At 39.7% G+C, this 23,550-nt stretch overlaps 1 protein-coding gene across 1 annotated transcript; it reads left to right on the forward strand.

Annotated features, from left to right (window-relative positions):
• The first annotated feature begins 347 nt into the window (after nt 1–347).
• Nucleotides 348–23,508, forward strand: ELOVL3 (ELOVL fatty acid elongase 3). The gene is made up of 5 exons (XM_044662538.1): nt 348–497; nt 19,652–19,755; nt 21,230–21,361; nt 21,908–22,059; nt 22,615–23,508. The coding sequence occupies exons 2-5, from the start codon at nt 19,658–19,660 to the stop codon at nt 23,043–23,045; spliced, it is 813 nt and encodes a 270-aa protein (XP_044518473.1). The 5' UTR covers nt 348–497; nt 19,652–19,657; the 3' UTR covers nt 23,046–23,508.
• The last annotated feature ends 42 nt before the right edge of the window (nt 23,509–23,550 follow it).

Consider the following 23,550-nt stretch of genomic DNA (forward strand, 5'->3'; position numbering starts at 1 on the left):
CAAAATCTAAGCTTTAAATAAATCTTTCCTAGGGTATCTGAGTAGGAATAATAAGCCTGAGTGAGGAAAAGGAACCTAATCCCTCTCATTAGAGTCCAGGTTCCCCAGCTCTGGTCACCCTGTCGTGGACCCAGGGGAGAAGGAGAGATTTCCTCAGCCCTTTCTAAGTCCAGCAACAGTTAATTATTGTTAGGGTGTTTTTTTTTTTTTTTTTTAATGAAAGAAACTGAAGGCAACCAGGAACTGAAAATCTAGAAACGCCTCTCTCAGATTTTCTCTGGCAAGGCCAGGCTGTTCATCTTAAGGTTCAAATATCAGGAAGAGCTGATGGTGGCAAGGAACAGAACTTCTGGTCCTCCAAGATGAGGCTTCAGTCCTCCAGCTGCTGGATAGTCCTCAGCCTTCAGCAAGGAACACATTGTTGAGGAAATCTCTCTCTGGGAGGAAGTCACTATTTCTTAGGAACTCTAAAATCTGGGAATTCTCAAATCCACAAGGTAATCTCCATGTCCAGAAGCATCTATTATTATTGCTAATCTCAGAAAAGAAAGTATTTGTTACTGGAGAAGCCTATTGGTACAGTGGGGTGTGTGTGTGTGTGCGTGTGTGTGTGTGTGTGTGTGTGTGTGTGTGTGTGTGTGTGTGTGTGTGTAGGGGGGAGTGGATTGCTTAGAAAGGAATATCAACAAACTATTAAAAAAATAAAACAAAACACTGAGAAGAGAGAACAAGTTGAGACTAGGTGGGAGAGTTTCATCAATCTTGAGATGGATATGCTTAGGTTTAAAAGATAACTCGTGAGTTCCTGGCTTCATCAGTCATGAGTCCTTTGGGTGGAGCTAACTGGTGGCAAAGGAAGGAATCCCAAGTTTCTAGTCTAATACTCTTGGAACAGATAACTACCAATAAGGCAAGGAACACAAACTCTGCTCCAGCTTTTCAGAAGACATCTATGCTGAGGGGGAACAGTGTAGAGCCAAGCTTGAAAACCCACTCAGTGATGCCGTGTGTCTTCTTTTACAACCTGCTACATTAACTAAGGAATATTTTGTAGTTATTATTGTTTCAGTTTGGTTTTGTCAAATGAGAGCTTGTGAATTTTCTCTCTGCCTCTGTCTGTCTGTCTGTCTGTCTGTCTCTTTTTCTGTGGATATATGTATATGTGTACAGATGTAGGCTATAAATACTCATCCTATGCTTGATTTACATTGTACAGTGAGTTTCTTTCTACTATCTGCTTTGGGAAGATGCCAAAATCTAAACTTTAAGTAAATCTTCCCAGGGGCATCAGCTTTGGAGGGAACCTTACTCCTCTCATTAGAGTCCAGATTCCCCAGATCTGGTCACCAGGCTGAGGATCCAGGGGAGAGGGAGAGATTGGCTCAACCCCTCCTAAATCCAGCATCACTTTATTATGATTATGATTATATTATTTCAAATCCTTACCTTCCACCTTAGAATCAATAATGTGTATTGGTTCCAAAGCAGAAGAGTGGTAAGGGCTAGGCAATGGGGGTTAAGTGACTTGCCCAGGATCACACAGCTAGGAAGTGTCTGAGTCTGGATTTGAACTTAGGACCTCCATCTCTAGTCTTGGCTCTCAATCCACTGAACCACCCAGTTGTCCCCTTTAGCTTATCATTATTAGGTGGCAGTTGTTTTCTTTCTTTTTAAAGAAAGAAATAGAAGGTGACCAGGAACTGAAATTCTAGAAACTCTTCTCTCAGATTTTCCCTGACAAAGCCAGCCTGTTTACCCTAAGGTTCAAATGTCTATTTTCTACTCTTGGAGGGATAAATTGATAATTTTCCCCACTCACTCCAACCCTATCTCCCACTGCTTCACTCTTATCTAGAAATCCGAAGACAGGAAAATAAAACAAATGAGACATTTCACAATTCACTTGTATAGACCACAACACTAAAGAGGTCCCTGAGATATCTCCTGTAGGATTCACCACATCCTATAATACATCATGTCAGTGTGTGTGTGTGTGTGTGTGTGTGTGTGTGTGTGTGTGTGTGTGTGTGGTGGAGGAGGACAGGGGAGAATTCATCATATTGACCAGAGACAGACTTCCAGAACAATACTCTATTAGAGATGTAAATACTGGCTATAGAAAGTCACCAGCATTTCCTTCTCCAATTTTGTTAAAATATCACAGGAAGAATGTCTTGGCTATCATAAAGGACCAGGTCAGACTAATACAAAGTCATTAATCATTGACTGAAAGTACTATTTAAAACCGAGAGACTTTAAAGCACCACACCAGATCACTAGGCCAGAATGGAGTACTGGGACATCACATTTAGTCAGCTGTGACAGAATAGCATACTGGAGACTGGCAGTAAGCCAGTCATGTAGAGATCTAGAGTAAAGGTTGCTCTGCCTTTGTCACAGAAGTGGGTGACCAGCAGAGCCCTGCAAAGATACCAGGGGAGGTGCATAAGGAGAGAAAGGATAATGGCTTTGGAATCCTGGAGATGGAAGCTTCATTAGTCACCTGTATTTCCCTTTTACCCATTGTACTCCGAGTTCTTCCCATCTGTGAAGGATTATACCCCAGATTTATGGAGGAATATTTTGTAGCTACTCTTCTTATTATACTATATTAGTAATTATGTCTGCTTTGAATTAATTGTATCTACTGTTGGCATATTGTTACTGTCTGGGGATTCAATTTATTAGTGTAAATACAAGTTAGCAGAGTAGCCTAGGAGTGCTATATATGGATATGTATGTGTAGGCTTACATAAAGTTACATATTTATGTATGTAGATGTGTGTCTATCTAAGGTATCCATCTATCTATCTATCTATCTATCTATCTATCTATCTATCTACTGACAAAATAACTCAGTGGGCTGCCCAATAAACTGCATGCCATAGTCTGGGCAATTTGCATTCTTTACTTTCTTAAATACATTTTTATTTATATCTTTTGTTTTCGCATCCCCTGTATTTCCCCTCCTTCTCCCAGAGAGCTATGTGGGAGACGTTTATCCTTCCCTCTTTTCCTGGGGTCAAGAGTGTGACCTCATATTCTGTGGACTACTTGACTTTGAGGCAAGGATAGAATAGCAGCTGGAAAAAGGCAACAATAGAGTCAAGAGACAAGAGGCAGGGAGATGTCGCCTGGACTGCCCCTGCACAAGGTGGTCCAGGAAAAAAAGAAAGCCACAATTAGCTCTGGAGATGTGATGTGTGAGAGTTAGTGGGCAGAGAAAAGGTTTGATAAACTGAGGCAAGAGGTGATTTTGCTCTCATCTCTTCTGGTTTTGTTGCTGGCTGGACTTCCCGGTGATCGTGACTAGGGGGCCCTAATGGCAGCCACAGGATAGCAAGCTAAATGGAGCATTGAGGAAGGTATATCTCTCCTTTTTCCATCTTTTTCCCCTACTACTTTTGAGTAATAAAATTATTAATTCACAGTCAGTCTCATAATTTTCCTTCTTACAGAGCCATCATCACTATTTTCTTTTTAAACTCTTATCTTCTCTTAGAATTGATACAATTGGTTCCAAGACAGAAGAATGGTAAGGTCAAGGCATTGGGGGTTAAATGACTTGCCTCGGGTCACACAGCTAGGAAATGTCTGAAGCCAGATATGAACTCAGGATCTCTCATCTCCAGGCCTGGCATTCTATCCACTTGAGCCACCTAGCTGCTCCCACCAGCTCTTATTACCAGGAAAAGAATTCAACAACACTGAACAACACACAGAAAAGGTCTGAAATGATCATACAATGTTTCACAGATGGAGAAGGTATCTTCTCATGTCTCTTCTTTGGAACCAATCTTGGTTATAATGTTGCACATTGCATTTTGATTATTTTAAGGCTTTATTTTTCATTTACTTTGTATAATCGTTGTATATATTGTTTTCCTGGTCAGCTTTGCATAATTTTCCCCATAACATACATTCTCACTTGGTTTTTCCTATATTGATTACTAAACTCTCTCTTTTGATCTTCAGAGGCAACTGGTGATTCAGTAGATAGAGCATGTTCAGGGAGGGCTAGCATTTCTGGCATGAGGGCTTCCCAAGTTCTTTTCAGGGCTGCTCATCCACCTATAATGCCTGCCTTTCACCTAACTCTCATGTGTGGCTTCAAGAAGCAGTAACATGCCTCATGGCCACAGCCTGGGAAAACCACTTCTGCAGGCGAAATTTGTAAGTGAATTGGGGGATGTCTATCCCAAGCATGTGAAGACTTCCCCTGGCAGAATGGGCAGATAACAACAATTTATTCCAAAGGCCATGAAGGCCACTGAAGCAGACTCTATGGAGTGCTTAGATCTTGGTCAGACATGGAAGATGATAAGGTCATCCACACCTACATCTGGGGCCATCACCACTTGTCCTGACTTTTGTCTTGCCACTGAACTTTAATGGCTCTGGAAGAGAAGTGAAGCTGATGACTTTGTGCAACTGTGCTTCACTTAAATCCAGTTCACTCAAAAGTCAAGATATCATCCTAAGATGTCATTAGTCCTCTCCAAATTGAAGGATGAACAATGGGCAGATTGAGATTCCCTATGCTGATGGAATCAATCACTCAACAAGCATTTAATTATTGTTAACTTAATGAATCAGGCTTTGGGCATACAAAAAAAGTGTAAACTCTCCCTAAAAGTGTAAAAGTGAAAACTCTCCCTTAAAGGAGATTACATTAGAACAGGGGAGACAACATTACAAAAATAAATCTCAAGGTGGGTCCCTAAAGGATAGCCCTATGAGACTGTGTGCTACATACCTGGGAAGAAACATGATTTGGGATTGGTGAAGACATGCTAGAGAAACTGAGGAGAGAAAGAATCAGAGAAAAAAAAAGGGGTAAGGGCAAAGTGTGGTATTTGGATAATTTATCAGAGAGCTTCTCAGAGTTGCTGGCATGTGGAGAGAGAAGGCTCCCTAATACTTTACTGCTCTGCTGCTGGAACTGATACTTAGTATCAATTTTAAGACAGAAAGTAAGGGTTTAAAAAAATTCTTTTAAGTGCTTACTATGATTAGGCACTTCTAAGTGCTGAAGATACAAAGAAAAGCAAAAGAGAGCTCCTATTCTGGAGGAATAACCAATCTAACATAATAGCCGGAAGGGAGCTAAACTGGCCAAGAGTAAGCTAACCAACCTGCTTGGAGAGACCAGTATCAAACCCCAAAACAGCAAATATCAGATGCAGATACATAATAGATATAAATCTGTATTATATATACATATTTATTTTTACTAATTACATGTAACTTGCATTTCCATAAGTTTTCCAAAGTTATATGATCAAACTTATCTCCTTCCCTCCCTTCCCTTCCCTCTCCTGTTGCTGTTTTTTTCAAGTAACCGAGGGGAAAAAACCAAAATATTACTTAAAAAAGAAAATATGTGCAAAAATACATAGAAAGTAATTTTGGAAAGGAGTATACTATTGAGAGGAAGGGGAAGAGAGACAGGAGAAAAAACTGAGAGAGAGCGAGAGAATCAGAAAAGGTTCCTTATAAAATGTGCTACTGAGTTATATCTTGAAGGAAGAGGAAGATTCTATGAGATAGGGGTGAGGAGACATGTTATAGGCATGGAGAATTGTCAGTGTAAAGAGATGGAGATGGGTAAGGGAGTATATGAGGGATAGAAAACAGGCTAGTGTGACTGGATTCCAGAGCATGTGTAAGGGAGCAATGTATAAAAAGACTGAAGATGGAAAAAGGGGTCAGGTTTTGAAGAGATTTGAATGCCAAATGGAGAGATTCCAGTGGTAATAGGGAGCTATTGGAGTTTATTTAGCAGAGGAATGATACAGTCAGAACTTTGCTTTAGGAAAATCACTTTTGCAGCTGTGTGGAATTTAGATTGGAATGTACAGTGATTTAAGGCAGGGAGATGAAATAGGAGACTATTTTTATAGTCCAAGCAAGAAGAGATAAGGATCTCAACTAAGAAGATGGTTGTCATTATCCCTCTTTCCCCCTCCCCAGCTCCAAACCACTCCTCTTTTAAACTTTCCTATTCCTGTCAAAGGCATAGCCTTGTTTCCAGTCTCCCAGATTTATAATCTTGGAATTATCCTCAGTTCCTTCCTCTCCCTCACCCTCAAGCATAACTAATATGATGCCAAATCTTAAATAGCTGGAAGAATATTCAGTGCTCATGGCTAGGCTGTTGCAACATAATATGAATGACAATACTTCCAAAGTTAATTTACACTTTTAATGCTAACCAATAAAATTGCCAAGGGCATACTTTATAGAACTTGATGAAATAATAACAAAATTCATTTTGAAGAACAAAACATTTAGAATGTCAAGGGAAATGATAAAAAGAAGTAAGGATGAAAAGGAAACAGTACTTCCAGATCTCAAACTGTATAATAAAGCTTCATACTAAACTGGTATTGGTTGAAGACTAGAGCGATAGATCAATGGAACAGACTAGACAAAGGTGATTTGGAAACAGAAGAATTCAGTAACTTAGTGTTTGAGAAAGCAGAAAATATAAGATTTCCTAGGGGGGGGAATCTATATTTGATAAAAAACAATAACAACAACAACTGCTGGGAAAACTGGAAATTAGTCTGGCAGAAATTAGGTTTAGACTAACACCCTACACCATATTATGCAATATATGCTAAATGAACACGTGACCTTAGAATTGAAGAAAAATTAAGGGGTAGCCAGATGGTTCAGTGGATAGAGAGCCAGGCCTGAAGATGAGAGATCCTGAGTTCAAATCTGGATGCAGACACTTTCTAGCTATGTGACCCCGGGCAAGTCACTTATCCACAATTGCCCAGCCTTTACTGCTCTTCTGATTGAGAAATGACACTAAGATAAAGGTAAGGGTTCAATATACATATGTACATATGTACACAATATACATATATAGAGGATAAGAAGGGAAGTGACCAAATGGGAAAATGTCTTTGTATCAAATTTCTCTGATAAGTGTTTGGCATCCAAGATATGTAAACAATAAATATTTATATATATGCATATATACATATATATATATACACACACACATACATACTATATATATATGCCCTTCCACAATGCATAAATGATCAATGGATATTAATAAAGAGTTCTCAAAAGAAGAATTATAAGGTATTCACAACCACATGAAGGAATATTTCAAATCATAAAGAATAAGATAAATGCAAATAAAAACAACACTGAGGTTTTTACCTCTTATCCTGAAAATTGCCAAAAATGGCAATAGTAGGTCAAGAATATTAAAGGAATTAATGAAAAGAATGTAAAGGAAGGAAGTTTAGCAGTGCAAAATGTTAAACTATATTATAAGGCAGTAATTATCAAAACTATCTGGTACTGGCTAAGAAATAGAACGGTGGAACAGTGGAATAAAGTAAATATACATTACACAGCAATAAATGATTATAGTAACTTTGTGTTTGATAAATGTAAAAGATTTAAGCTTTTCAGATAAGAATTCACTGTTTGGTAAAATTGTTGGGAAAACTGGAAAGCAGTCTGGTGGAAACAAGGTATAGACCAGTATTTTACACTATTTATCAAGATATGGTTCAAAATGGATATATGAATTAGACATAAAGGAGATATTATAAATAAATTACAGGAACATGGAACATATTACCTATCAAATTTGTGGATAGGAGAAGAATTTATGAATGAACAAGAGATAAAAAGCATTGTGAAATGTAAAATGAACAATTTTTATTACATTAAATTATAATTAAAGCCAATGTATTCCAAGTTAGAAGGAAAGCAGAAAATTGGGAGGAAAATTTATAAACAATTTATCAAATAAATATATAGAGAGCTTTGTTGAATTTATAAGAATATGAGTCATTCCCCAATTGATAAATGACCAAAGTATATTAACAGATCATTTTTGGAGAAGGTAATCAAAGCTATATAGTCTTCTGAAAAAATGCCCTAAATCATCATTGATTAGAGGAAAGCAAATTAAAACAACTTTAAGATATCATCTCATACCTGACAGATTGGCAAAAATGATAGAAGAGGAGAATGATGAATTTTGGAGGGGATATTGAAAAAATTGAATACTAATACAATTTTAATGATGCTATGGACTGATCCAACTATTAGGAGAGAAGCCTAGAGTTATGCCTAGAGAGTTAAAATTAGAGGAACATGGATATCCTTTGGCTCAGTGATACTACTATTAGGCCTGGATCCTAAAGTGAACAGGGAAAAAGGAAAAGAACATATATATATATATATATATATATTTTTTTTTAAATTTTAAACCCTTAACTTCTGTGTATTGACTTATAGGTGGAAGAGTGGTAAGGGTAGGCAATGGGGGTCAAGTGACTTGCCCAGGGTCACACAGCTGGGAAGTGTCTGAGGCCGGATTTGAACCTAGGACCTCCCATCTCTAGGTCTGACTCTCAATCCACTGAGCTACCCAGCTGCCCCTGAACCTATATATTTTAAAATATTTATAGCAGCTTTCTTTGAAGTGGCAAAGAACTAGAAATTGAGGGGATGCCTATCAATTGGGGAACAACTGAATAAGTAGTGGTATATGACTGTGATAATACTGTGCTGCAGGAACTCATGAGCAGATCAGTTTTAGAAAATCACAGAAAGACTAGCATGAAATAATGAAGAGTGAAACAAGCAGAAATGAGAAAACATTGTATACCGTAACAACAATATTGTTCTAAGAGTAAATGTGAAAGACTAAGCCATTCAAAGTTATATGAATATTAAAATTAAGTAGAAAGGATCTATGCAGGGTGATGCTATCTACCTCCAGAGAAAGAACTAAAACGTGTTATATAGTTTCATATGTATATATATGTGCATATATATATGTATATATATACATATATATGTCAAATATTGGTCTTCTCTAGTGCAGTGTTGTGGGGGAAGGAGGGAAATAGTTTGGAACTCAAATGTATCAAGAAATAAATGAATATTAATAAAATAAAATTAGAAAAAATTATAATAGTCAATATTGGAAGGGCTCTAGAAGGACAAGCACATTAATACATTTTTGGTGGAGCTATGAAATGGTACTATCATTTTGAAAAACATTTTGGAATTATGCAAATAAAATGTTTATATACTTTGAAGCAGAAGTTCCAACTAGGCTAGGCTTATACCCCCAAAGAAGTCATAAATAAGAAAAAAGTCCATAAAATACAAAATATTTATTGTAGCACTTTTTGGTGATAATTTAAGAACTGGAAACATAGTACCTGCCCATAAGTTGGGGAATGACTAAATAAAATGTGATGCATGAATGTAATAGAATATTATTCTGATATTAGAAATGATATATGTGATGAATACAGAGAAGCATAGAAAGATATACATGTATCCTTCTTAGATCATGACTTTCCCCATTGTAATTTCAATATATTAAGGGTCAGGATAAAAAATTAAATTGGAATTTTGAGGGAGTTTTGCTGAAGCTGCAGAGAACACATGAAGGCAGCAGACAAAACAGAAAAAAAAATTTAGAAACTCAGAAATTAATAAAATATGTGTAGAGTATTATATAACAACATTTTATCTTTTAATAGCATAGATATACACAATTTCTTTTTTAAAACTGAAATAAGTAAAAAGTTAAAGTTTGCAAAAAAGAACACAGCAGATGACACACAAAGGCTAGAAATGTAGAGATATCTTAACACTGATCTACATATAGCCTCTGACCAACTACTTTATCCCAATTTTACAATAAAGTACTGTAAACACCCTGTAAAAGAAAAAGAAAAAATCAGACATATATCTGATACGAAGGGAGGGCCAAACTATTTTACTCAGATTTTCCAGATAAGTGCCCTGCCCCTAGCCCCTGAGATATGGAAGGGATATCTGTATATGAACAGATGCTGAGTGAAGTAAGCAGAGCCAAGAAAACAATGTACACAGGAACCAAAACAACATGAATGGAAAGAACAATTATGCACTAAAAATTCAAAAGTAAATGTAACTAAATTATAAAGATCAGAAAGGACTCAAATAAAAAGATATGAGGTGAGGCATGTATGTGATTCAGTGAGTAGAGAGCCAGCCTATAGATGGGATGTCTTGGGTTCAAATGAACCCTCAGACACTTCCTAGCTGTGTGACTGGGCAAGTCACTTAACCCTACTGCCTAGCCCTTAACACTGCTGATGGGAATTGATCCCTGTCCATTGCTTCTTAGGCCATTTCTGTTTCCTTTAGGGCCTACATCTGTACTCACTGTCCTCTGGAAAGCATTTCTGGGTCTTGCATCTCTGCCTTCTCCTGCCCACTCTGCCATGGTTCAATCAATGAATAATCAAATAAACATTGATTAAGTAACTATTATGTGCCATGCACTGTGCTGGGGCAAGAAAGCTGCCACTACTAGCCCTTGTGCTCTTTTGTCCCATGCTAATCCTGAGTAGTACTGTAGGCTTAGAACTGCTGGGTTCTGACTGTCCCTACCATCATGGCAGGCATGACTCTGTCCCACTGTGCAGAAGGTTCCTGCAGGACTGTGCTGTCACTGCCTACTTATACTTTTCAGGAACACTCTGGGAGTGCTGCTGTTGCAGGGACCTGATCCTGTCCTCCTATGCTGGGAAAAGGATATAACAACCTAAAAAGGAATAAAGCCAGAGAAAGCTCTAGGCCAGTAATGGCAAATCTTTTAGAGACCAAGTGCCCAAACTGCAATCCTCAAGCCACGTGTGAGCCCCACACCTTACTCTAGGCAGGGGAGGGAGGAAGTACTCCCATTGGGCTGCTGGGCAGAGGGTTGGGTGATGGGGGAAATATCCTCAGGCATTCATGGAGAGGGGAAAGGGAGCAGCCTACATGCCATAGGCTCACCAACACAACTTTAGGGATTCTCTCACTATTGAGGTCCTTCATATCACCACTCAATGCTTAGCTATGTCCATATGCAGTTATAGTACTCTTCTAGGTTAGTCCAGATTCAAGCCAGTCTTCCAGTAGTTTAGGTTCCATGTTGGAGCATAATAAGGCACTTACAAGGCATTTAGCATTTAGCAAAAAGATTTCCTTAGCCATTGTTTGTGTTCATTCAACAAGAATAGGTATTGAGGATACTTTGAGTGGATTCAGCTGAGAGAAAAATTCCTTTCTGTGAGTTACTCAATGTTATCCATTAGCCAAGCATAAAAGATCAGCTTGGAGCTCCTTGTGACTATTTGGTTCTAAGTTATATGGACTTGATGCTAACAGTCCAAGATTTTAGTCCTTTGAGCTAGCTAAGTCTAGAGAATGGTCTTAATATATTTTAAGGAAAAGCTAAACTAATTTTCTTTCTTTCTTTTTTTTTTTTTTAAACCCTTACATTCCGTCTTAGAGTCAATACTGTGTTTTGGCTCTAAGGCAGAACAGTGGTAAGGGTAGGCAATGGGGGTCAAGTGACTTGCCCAGGGTCACACAGCTGGGAAGTGTCTGAGGCCAGATTTGAACCTAGGATCTCCCGTCTCTAGGCCTGGCTCTCAATCCTCTGAACTACCCAGCTGCCCCCTAAACTAATTTTCATGGAACTATACCAAAGGGCTATCAAATTGTGCATACTTTTTGACCCAGAAATACCACTACTAGGTCTATATCTTGAAGAAATTTAAAAGAAAAAAAAAAAGGAAAAAGTCTCTATATGTACAAAAATATTTATAAACAGCTCTTTTTTTTAAAGCAAATAACAAAAGGAAGTTTACTTAGCTTTAACATAGCAAGGATATATAACAAGGATACAGAGGCATTTAGCTTCAACAGATGGGCACATATCTTTAGTCATCAAGGAAGGGTATGATGATTTTCATTGTTTTTAGCTATCCACCAAATCAGAGGAGCCATGACTCTATATATGTGGGACTTTTATGCCATTTGGTGACCAGGAAGCTGAACTGAAGGGAATAAGAGCCAATTAGGTACCAGGAACAAGTTGATTTCTTTTTAGAGAAAGTTAATGCCTATTGTGTGAAAAGGGGAGCAGGGGGAACCCTGGTCTTTAAAATTTTTGTTTTAATTTTTTATCAATTAATTAATTTAGAATCTTTTTCCATGATTACATGATTCACGTTCTTTCCCTCCCCTACTCCCTGTAAGCAGCTCTTTTTGAAGGGGCAAAGAATTAGAAATTGAGGGAATGCATGTCAATTGGGGAATGACTGAACAAGTTGTGGTATATGATTGTGATGGAATACTATTGTGCTATAAGAAATGATGAGCATGGTTTCAGAAAAAACTGGAAAAACTTACATGAACTGATGCAAAGTGAGCAGATCCCAAGAGAACATTGTACGATGTAACAGCAATATTTTACAATGATCAACTGTGAATGATTTAGCTAGTCTCAGCAATCCAATGATCCAAGACAATTCCAAAGGACTTTTGATGAAAAATGCTATCCAGGGGGCAGCTGTGTAGCTCAGTGGATTGAGAGCCAGGCCTAGAGATGGGAGGTCCTAGGTTCAAATCTGGCCTCAGGCCTTCCCAGCTGTGTGACCCTGGGCAAGTCACTTGACCCCCATTGCCTACCCTTACCACTCTTCTGCCTTGGAGCCAATACACAGTATTGACTCCAAGATGGAAGGTAAGGGTGTAAAAAAAAATGCTATCCACCTCCACAGAAGAAACTGTTGGAGTCTGAATGCTAATCAAAACATTTTTTTTTATTACTTTCTTTATTTTCCTTGGGATTTTCGGGGGTTGTGTTTTCTTTCACAACATGGCTAGTGTGGAAATATGTTTTGCATGACTACACATGTATAATCTATATCAAATTGCTTGCTTTTTCAAAGAGGGGAGAGGGGAAAAAAGGATGGAGAGAATTTGGAATTCAAAATTTAAAAGAAATGTTGAAAATTGTTTTTACATGTAATTGGAAAAAACACAAAAACATTTTAAAAAAGAAATCTAGATATGAAAGAACACTTGTGGGTGAAGGTCAAATGAAAAATGTGACATTTTCAGGGGACAGCTAGATATAAGTAGGTCATAGGAATTGAGAAGTTCGAAGAACTTGAAAGCTAATAGATTTGAGAAAATATTGATATTATTAACAAAATATTGACCTTTCCTGGAATGAGAGTAGAAGTTGGGATGGAGAGGGAAACTGTAAGCCAGGTATTGAATCCATTAAGAAAGGAGGATTAAATCTAAGAGATTGGTAGATAACATCCACTAGGATCTAGATTGGGTGAAAATTTCATATAGAAAACCTTGAAGGGGAAGTTGCTGAATGATGGGGTGAGAGGGGGATGGAATCTACTCTCTAAGTAGGCAGGGAAGTGGCATGGAAATGAATATTCTGATTCCACCTCTAGAACCAGTGAGTCAGAAGATATTTTTCTACTGGAAAGAAGCACCTGGGACATCACATCATCTTAGAGTAACCAGATCTTTGTGAGAGTCAGAAGATGGGGGAACATCAAAGGAAGAGGTCTAAAATGAGGTGAAATTGGTCTAAAATGAAGGAAATCACAGGGTCAGGCCAAAAATAAATAAATAGTGTAAAAGACATGTATGACTAGAAAGGAAGGTGGACTGGTTATGCAGTGAAAACAGCAGAAGGGACTTTACTCTTGGAAAGTAGAGGGCATGACCCGTGACCCTTTTCAGATATCTTCTGCTTGTCCTACACATGACACAATCTTTACATAGAAGGATAATTTTATTTTATTTTATTGCTTTACCCTTTGACTGATGCTGGATTTTTTTTTTTGCTTCTCTATTTCTTTTTATTACAATTAAGTGTAATAACAAATTTCTACATAAGTTTTCCCAATTTATATGCTCAAACTTATCTCCCTCCCTTTTCTTCCCCCTCCCAGTGCTAGCAGGTGATTTGATCTGGATTATACATGTATTATCATTCAAAACATATTTCCCTATTAGTCATTTTTGTAAGTGAGTAGTCTTATAAAGCCAAAACCCCAAAACATAAAAACCCAAATAAGCAAGGGAGAAATCATGTGTTTTCATCTGCATTCTGACTCCAACAGTTCTTTCTCTGGAAGTAGATAGCATTCTTTGTCATAAGTTCCTCAGAATTGTCCTGAATCATTGTTTTGATGACAGTAGCTAAGTCTATCACAGTTGATCATTCCACAATATTGCTGTTACCTTGTACAATGTCTTTCTGGCTCTGCTTATTTCACTCTGCATCAGTTCATGGAAATCTTTCTAGATCTTTCTGAAATCATCCTGTTCATCCTTCCTTATGGCGCAATAGTATTCCATCACCATCATATTCTACAATTTGTTCAGCCATTCCTCAAATGATGGTCATCCTTTTAATTTCTTTGCCACCACAAAAAGAGCAGCAAAAATTTGTTTGTACAAGTAGGTCCTTTCCCATTTTCAAAAATCTCTTTAACATACAGACTTAGTAGTGGTATTACTGGATCAAAGGATAGGCATTTTTATAGCCCCAGGAATAATTCCAAATTGTCCTCCAGAATGGTTGGCTCAGTCCACCAGCAATTCATTAGTTTCCCAATTTTTCTACACCCTCTCAAACTTTTATCATTTTCCTTTACCCTCATATTGGCCAATCTGATAGGTATAAGGTGATACCTCAGAGTTGTTTTTGCATTTTTCTAATCAAGAGTAATTTATTCCTTCAAGTTTCTCTTGTTGCCATCTTCTATCCCCCCCTTTACATTTTCTGCATATCATCTTAGATCATTTAGTACTCCAACCTCTCTGTATGAATAATTCTAATTACTATAATAGTGAGTAAGATTTTTGAGAGTTACTCATGCCATTTTTCTATAAAGGAATACAAGTAAGATGATCTTATTGAAGCCCTTAAAGAAGCAAATTAAAATAATTTTTTTTCTTTCTCCTCTCTTTCTTATTTACCTTTTCATGTGTCTCTTGATTTTTGTGGTTGCATATTAAACTTTCCACTTAGTTCTGGTCTTTTCTTTGTAAATCTTTGTAAATCTTCTATTTTGTTGAATGCCCATACTTTCCCCTGAAAGTATATAGTCAGTTTTGATGGGTAGGTGATCCTTGGTTGTTGACCCAATTCTCTTGCCTTCTGAATATCATATTCCAAGCCCTGCAATCTTTTAGTGTGGAGGCTGACAGATCCTGTGTAATTCTGATTTGTGCTCCTTGACATCTGAATTGTCTCTTTCTGACTTCTTGTAAAATTTTCTCCTTAGCTTGGAAGCTTTTGAATTTGGCAATTATATTCCAGGGAGTTGTCTTTTGAGTCAAGAGTAATTTAGAACATTTTTTCATATGATTATTGATGGCATTGATTTCTTCATCTGAAAACTGTTTATTCATATCCTTTAACCATTTGACAATTGGGGAATGATTTATATTCTCATAAACTTGATTAGTTCTTTATATATTTGAGAAATGAGACCTTTATCAGACAAATTTGTTAAAAAAATTTTTTCCCAGTTTGTTGTTTCCCTTCCTATATTGTTTGCATTGGTTTTGTTTGTACAAAACCTTTTTAATTTAATATAATCAAAATTATTCATTTTAACATCTTGTGATGTTCTTTATCTCTTTTTTGGTCATAAATTCTTCCCTTCTCCATAGATCTGACAGGTAATTTATGTTCCCCTAATTTACTTATAATGTCATCCATAATGTCTAAATCATGTCCATTTTGACCTTATGATGGTATAGGGTATGAGATATTGATCAATATCTAGTTTTTTCCATACTGTTTTCTAATTTTCCTAGCAGTTTTTGTCAAATAATGATTTCTTATCCCAAAAGCTGGGATCTTTGGGTTTATAAAATACTAGATTGTTGAGGTCATTTACCCCTAATTTATTCCACCCTTCTATTTCTTAGCCAGTACTGGATTGTTTAGAACAGTGGTTCCCAAACGTTTTTGGCCTACCACCCCCTTTCCAGAAAAAATATTACTTAGTGCCCCCTGTCACATACTATCACTGCCCCCTTGCAGTTATTCACTGCCCCCAAATGCACCTGTGGCCATCACTGCCTCCCCAGATCACTGCAGCACCCACCAGGGGTTGGTGGCGCCCACTTTGGGAATCACTGGTTTAGATGATTACTGCTTTATAGTAAAGTTTAAGATCTGGTATTTCGAGACTTCTTTCCTTCATATTTTTTAATTAGTTCCCTTGATATTCTTGATCTTTTATTCTTCTAGATGAATTTTGTTATAGAGGGGTAATTTTAGATGCTTTCAGTTAAGAGCAGTCAAAGACTCAGAATAAATATTCTGCATGTGTTTTAAAAAACCCCTTCTAGGGACAGTTAAGTAGATAGAATGCCAGGCCTGGGATTAAATCTGGCCTCAGACACTTCCTAGCTGTGTGAGCCTGGGCAAGTCACTTAACTCCAATTGTCTAGTCCTTACTACTCTTCTATCCTAGAATTGATACTAAGACAGAAGGCAACAGGGTTTTATTCTTTTTAGACCCCATCTTTGCGGGGAGAGTTATTTCACTCCTGAACTTAGCTCAAATCCATTGTTACATTTGTAACACTTTAGTAAGTCCAAAATAGAACTTAGAGTCTTTTCTCCCAAATTCAAAACTTTCCCTATTACTGTCAAGGGGACCACTATTCTCATTGTCACCCAAGTTCTCCAAACTTCTTTCCTTTATGTTCCCTTCTCTTCACTCTCATAGCCACCACCTTAGTTCATGTCCTCAAAACCTCTCACCTGAATTATTGCAATAGCCTTCTAAGTAACCAGCTTGCCTCAGTTATCTCTCCACTTTGATCCATATTCTATATAGCTGCCAAAATGATTTTTATCAAGTACAGTTCTGACCATGTCAACTCTGCCTCACTCAATAAACTTCAGTAGCTCCCTATTATCTCTAGAATCAAATATCAACTCCTTTGTCATTTAAGGTCACCTCCTTCATACATTTCCAGTTTTCACATATATTATTACTCACCTCCATACACTCTATATTCCAGCCATACTATTCTTTTTTTTTAAACTCTTAACTTCTGTGTATTGGCTCATAGGTGGAAGAGTGGTAAGGGTGGGCAATGGGGGTCAAGTGACTTGCCCAGGGTCACACAGCTGGGAAGTGTCTGAGGCTGGATTTGAACCTAGGACCTCCTGTCTCCAGGCCTGACTCTCAATCCACTGAGCTACCCAACTGCCCCTCCCCCCCAGCCATACTATTCTATTGGCTGCTTCTCACATATAACCTCTATCTCCTATCTCAATATCTCCCATGTCTGGAATTCTCTCCCTAAGTCCCTCTTTTTGTAAGAGGTCTTTCCTGCCCTCTCTCAACTTCCCCCAATTACTAGCGCCTTCTTCTCTAAGGTTATTTCCATTTATTCTATATGTGGAGACAGCTAGATCGTACAGTATTAAAAAAAATCAATAAGACCTAAAAAAACTTTATTTTGCCTCAGTTTCCTCATCTGTGAAATGAAGATAATAATAGCATCTGCCTCTTAAGGCTGTTGTGAGGATAAAATGAAATAACATTTATAAAGTATTATGTAAATCTGAAAGTGCTATTTAGAGGCTAGGTATTAGTATTGTTATGTAGCTTGCGTGTACCTTTTTATAGATATGTTATCTCCCCTATTAAATGTAAACTCTTTGAGGAAAGGGAGTTTTTGCTTTTTCATTGCATCCTTGGGGTTTGGTACCTAAGTGCTTCCTAAATGTTTATGGACTGATTGATTCAACATTGCTCTGGAATTGCTTCCATGAGGAAAAGGAAGGAATGAGGGGTACAGTATTCTCTGTGATGGAACAATCACTGTGTACAATAATGTCTTTTTGTCCCAGTGCCCTGAGCTCTGTTGGGGTGAGGAAGGCTTATACATTTGGCAATAAATTATCACAGGGCTTGTGACATCTAATTCTTTATCTGAGTACAGTTCTTAAGAGTGCAAGGAAATTGATCTATAGATTATATAGTTCAATCCTCCCATTTTACAAATGGACATAATTGAGATTTCAAAAAGATAAGTGATTTTTCAAGAGCTCCACTGCAAGATAGTAAGTAGCAGAAGACTAGGTTAAAAACTCTGAGAATCTAAGAGTCTAGGCTAGAACCGAGGGCTGGTAATTCCCAATTTATCATCCTCTGCTGTTTCGCCAACTCTCTTCTGTGTTGTCTTGAATTATTATTTAAATATCACCATGTCAAGGGCACCCATCTTGTGGTAGAAGGAATGCTAGATTAGGAAGTAGAACATGTAGGCTAAGCTTCAGTTTGAAATATTGACTAACTAGTTGTGTGAACTTGGATATTTAATTTTCCTTCTTCATTTTTTTCTCTCTGTATATGAGGATAATAAACCTTGCCCTTCCTCCTTCAGAGGGTCATTACACACTTGAATAGTAGATATGAGTCAATCTAGGCATGAAAGTTATGTGGTAAAACCATGTAACTTTTCACCTGCTTCCTTAGCACCATTGTCAGGACCCAAAGCCTAGTTCAGGACAGCCTTGGGGATGAGATTACATTGAATTCAATTGGCAGGGTAGGAGCTCACTGAGTCCAGGCAAGTTAAAATAGGGACACCCTGTCCTTCGTAGGACCTGGCTAGCCCAGGAGGGAGAACAGGGAGTGACCCTGATTTCCTTCCTCTCTACTGCCTTCCCAAAAGGAGGAGGGGAAGCTTCAGAAATGATCAAGGAAATATGGAAGCTTCATCAACAACATCGACAACAACCTGGTTATTAGTTGCTTCCGAGTCTAAACCCACCTTGAACTCAAAAGAAAAACTCCCTCAGTGGCCTGTTGCAGGTCCAAAGGAAGCAGTGTAATGAGTATAATGAAGGGGTTGGACTAAATGACCTATAAGGTCTCTTCCAAATCTAAATCCTAAAATCCTGAGGATTTGGGTGGGGCGAGGCTACTAATACATTCTCCAAATTCCAGGGACATACTCTTATTCTGTAGAGGGGTTCAGCCCGTCCTAATGAGAGAGTTGGCTCATTCTGCTCTCACCTGGCACCTCCTACCCTTCCCTAGGATAGGCCTCCCCATCCTTGGACAGCTCTTCATCTCCAGGCCAGAGGGCCTGCTCAGAGGCAAAGGGAAGGACTACCTTGCTTCTACTCTCCTGCTGTCAGACAGGAAAGAGTGAATTCCTCAAACACGATAAAGAGACCTGAGGCAGTAATTAGGGGTTCTGGCTGCAAGGGGCAGCCTGGGACAGGAGCTGCGGGGGTGGGAAAAGGGGAACGCAGCCACAGACTGTGAGGACCAGCTCACGGACGCGCGGTCGGGATTCAGGGATAGGGCCTGGGAACCTCTGAGAGGGACTGGGTGAGGTGGAGGCGGGACAAGAGACTGGGCCTCGGACTACGCCCAGAAGGGGCGGAGCCCAAGTGGTACCCTACTGGGATAGCCAATCGGAAAGCTGGAGACGGGACAGGGGCCAAGGCAGGATTCGGGCCCACGCTCAGGGATTGGACAACAGCCGGAGGCGGGGTGGGAAGCCGGGCTCTGGGCCGCTGTCCCGTTTCTTGGCAATGCATGCATATATACCACAGTGAAAAGGCGCCTATGACAGGGGTTTTGCTGCTCTCTAGTGCTTCGCGGCTGCGGGTCTCATTCTATCAGCGCCCCACTGTTCCCGGGGTCACTTCATCCAGGGCACATTCACTAGCGGAGAGCATTTAGCTTTGAGTCATTCCTTCAAGTATTCCTCCCTGCGCATCTATCCCCTTTCTTTGCACCCCCAGGCCTTGATGCAATTAGAAATGAACGACTCCATCGAACAGATGCTTATCCAGACCTATGAATTCGAGAAGCTGAGAGACTTTCGACCCATACTGTCTGAGTATTGGTGAGTGAAATCCCCTTGCCTCGACCCTGGGGACAACCTTTGGATAGGCATAACTAAGCCAGGATTTACACTCTCAGGTTCCACCTGTATGCTGGGGAGAGAGGAACCCGGGACAGGTCATGAGGTTTAGAAGAGAAAGCTTGGGAGCATAATGGGGATCTCCAAAGGAACTGTTTCTCTTCCCCACTCAGCAAGGGCTAGAGATGGGGGAGAAGGAACTGAAAACAAGGACAACCGAGATAAGAACTAGAGAGGTGGAAGGTATTAAATAAAAGTGGGGAAGGAGTTTATAACCTATTTGGGAGGCCAGGTCCCATAGAGTGTGTATGGAGAGAAGGAAGTTCTTGAGCTTTCTTGCAGCTCTCATCCAAGGGTGGACTGGACAGACATTCAACCCACTCCCAAGAGGGTAGAGGTCAAGTTGAAAATACCATGTGACACTTAAATGAAAGATGAGGTAGAAGACACAGAGAGCAATAGCTCACAGGGAATTAGGAGGTATTGATCTACCTCCCCTTCCCACATCTCCCACCATCCTCTATTCCCATCCTCTACCCCACTCCATATTCTCTTCCTCTCACTTACCTCCTGGGAGGACTATGTAGAAGATGTGTCCAATGAAGACTGTAGGTGATTTGGGTTTTCAGGTAGGATCCAAGCTCATTGAAGAAGGTCTCTTCTTCCCTCTCTGTATATGTCTCCCTGGTTTTCCACATCCTTATCCTGGATGATTAGGAGTTTGTGTATGTTTTTGTGTCTGCATAAATGCATGTGCATCTGTGTGACTGCATATGTGTATGTGCAACTGTTAAACTCTTTTCGTGGAGATGAACATGAGGTTATTAGAAAGCAGAGGCCCAGGATGGAGCTGGCCCTTCTGAGTGAGCAGCCACCCTTTACAATTGGCATTTTGTGCCCTGAATACCCCATTGTCCAGGAAGATGGGAAAGGAAAGGAGGCGATATCTGCTCTGCTCACTAGTTATCCTCCCTCAGCTTTCCTGATTGCCTCCCACCACACACACCAAGCCTAGATAGGAAAGCAGGAGAGACATGTCATTCCCTATCAGAATCTCTGAGGCAGATGGGAGCCTGGTCCTGGCAAGGAAGGAGGGAGAGACATCTAATTATGAGTGTAGGGATGGTTTTTTTGCCCCAGCATACAGTGGAAGAGGTAGACCAGAAGCCTTCTGAGGGCAAACAGCAGGATGTTAGTGGGTGGGTAAATGAGGGAAGGGACAGATGAGGAAGGCATCCTCAACATTCAGAAGGGTATATGTAAATAAGCCCCAAAACTTTTTTTTTTTTAACATCAACTGCCTTCCCTGCCAAATAATTGTGCTACCAGGACCAGGAGATTTAATTGTCCATATTTCTCAAAACATTAGTCTGACTTTTATTGTGGAAAAAGGCCTTTCTAATCCCTAAAACATTTCCTATTGTCCCTTTGTAATCCATTTTTCTTACCCTTCCAGGTCGGCTTCCTTAGTCTTGGCCCTCATCTACCTAGGAGTCATTTTCATGGGGCAAAGATTTATGAAAAACCGAAAAGGCTTCAACCTACGATTGCCCCTGACAATTTGGTCTTTCACCCTTGCCATTTTCAGGTATTGACTCTTGGTTCCTCTCTTTCCTAAGGTATTTCCCTATCCCATGGGGTCTAGACTTCCCTAGAATTCAATACTTCTATCTCTTGGACTCCCAAGACCCTCAAATTCCTCTCATCATTAGTGGCCCCTAACCACTTTTCTCCATTTCTCAGATCATAACAATCTCAAACTCTCCCACTTCATGGGCCACCAATGCCCATCACCTTCCTTACCAGCATTCTTAGTTCTCTCCCCAATATCTCCTACTCTATTTTCCACTCACCCCCAATCCTCTCTACCCTCTAAATCCCCAATCTCCTTGACCTTTGATACTTTCTGAGGAGTTCCCCTGGAATCCCCACATGTATATTCTCATGGGCCCTGACACTCTCAGAATCCCTTGGGGCCATCATTCCTTTCAGGTCTCCCAATCTCCTGAGCTTCTTCTTCCACTCACACACCCAGGTGTGATCTTCCACCCCTGGAGACCTCCTCTTAAGTGGGAGATGGGGTCAGAAACAGTCAAGCAAAGAGGGCTTATTGGTTTTGGGCTATCCCTTTCAGCATCCTGGGAGCTATGAGGACGTGGAGATATCTAGGAGCTCTAGTGATGTGGGGGGGGCTGAAGAATTCCTTGTGTCACATTGGCTTCATCACCAACCCCACTGTGCGCTTCTGGTCCTTGCTTTTTGTACTCAGCAAGATTGTGGAGCTTGGTAAGTTACAAATATCACCAGCCAAACAACTGTGGAAGTCCCCTTCCTACCCTAGGAATCCCCTCTCTACTTCTTAGAAATGTTCTTCCCACTCAGGAAACTGCTACCCTGAGATACAAACTGTAGTGAAAAGAACACTGGTCTTGGTCTCAAGAAGATCTGGGTCCAAGTCCAAGTTTAGTTGCATTACACAAGCTACATGATCCTGAACTTAATCTCTAAGTTTCAGGTAATTAATCTATAAAATGGGGCTAATAATACCTGTATTACCCATCTCAGGTGGCTGTTGTGAGGAAAGTGCTTTGTAAATAAAGTGCTATATAAATGTTAAGACTAGAAATAATAATAGATCCCCTTCTCACCTTGGGATCCTTACTTCCAGAATCAATCTTCTCACTCTGAACTTCCCCTTCCCTACTGTTCCCACTTCCCAGGTTTGGTGTATGAAAATGGAACTTGGTGCTAGGGGGGCAAGTGGTCAGGTGTGCCTGATGTTCAATGGGGATGGGGCTTCTCAGCCATGACTCATACCCTCTCTCTTTCCCCATCCCCCAGGGGACACTGCATTCATTATACTTCGGAAGCAGAAGCTCCTGTTTTTGCATTGGTTCCACCACAGCACGGTGCTAGTGTACACATGTTTTGCCTACAAGGATGCTGTGGCAGGTGGTTACTGGTTCATGACTATGAATTATGGTGTACATGCTTTCATGTATTCCTACTATACAGTGAAGGCCCTGGGTCTAAAACCCCCTCGAATTCTGCCCATGATCATCACCACTCTGCAGATCACCCAGATGTTTGCAGGGGCTTTTGTCAGCATCTTGAGTTTCCTCTGGGGAAAGGATTGCGCCTGCTACACCTCTACACAATACCTCTTCTGGACTTTTGCAATGTACTTGGCGTACTTTGCTCTCTTTCTACACTTCTTTTACAAGGCCTACTTCAGAACTGCCCAGACCAAGGCTAAGGCCAAGAGCCAATGAAGTTAGAGATCTAAAGAAGTAAGGGAGCCAACTAAACCTTCTCCCTTGGGGGGGAAGCTTTCTGTGAGGAGAAAGCCCTGGGGAGAGGGAATGAAGAATAGGGCTAGGCTCTGGGGATGATTGTGTGTGATCCCCCACTATTCAAATATGCTTCTGGAGAGATAAGGGAGATTTGCCAAGATGTGTTCCCTCCTTTTGAATCATGTTGGAACTTGAGAAAACTCCTCCCTGCCACATATACACACATACATACATACAGAGAAAAAAAAAACATATTTTGATATCTCTTTTTTTTAATGTGAAGGCCAAGGAGAATATCCCCTTTCCAGGCCCTTGGATAAGATGGAGGCTAGAGCTGGTCCTGTCAGAAAGGTAGCCCTGGCCTTCCCAGGTTATTTATATTTCTATCAAGAAATCTTAATTCTTCTTGCTATATTTTTAAAAATTAAACATTTAAAAGAAATGTGCCTTCTCCCCCTCCCCTACCAGAAGTGCTCCTTGGAAT

This window comes from Gracilinanus agilis, chromosome 2, assembly GCF_016433145.1.
Source record: "Gracilinanus agilis isolate LMUSP501 chromosome 2, AgileGrace, whole genome shotgun sequence".
NCBI classification, from domain to species: domain Eukaryota; kingdom Metazoa; phylum Chordata; class Mammalia; order Didelphimorphia; family Didelphidae; genus Gracilinanus; species Gracilinanus agilis.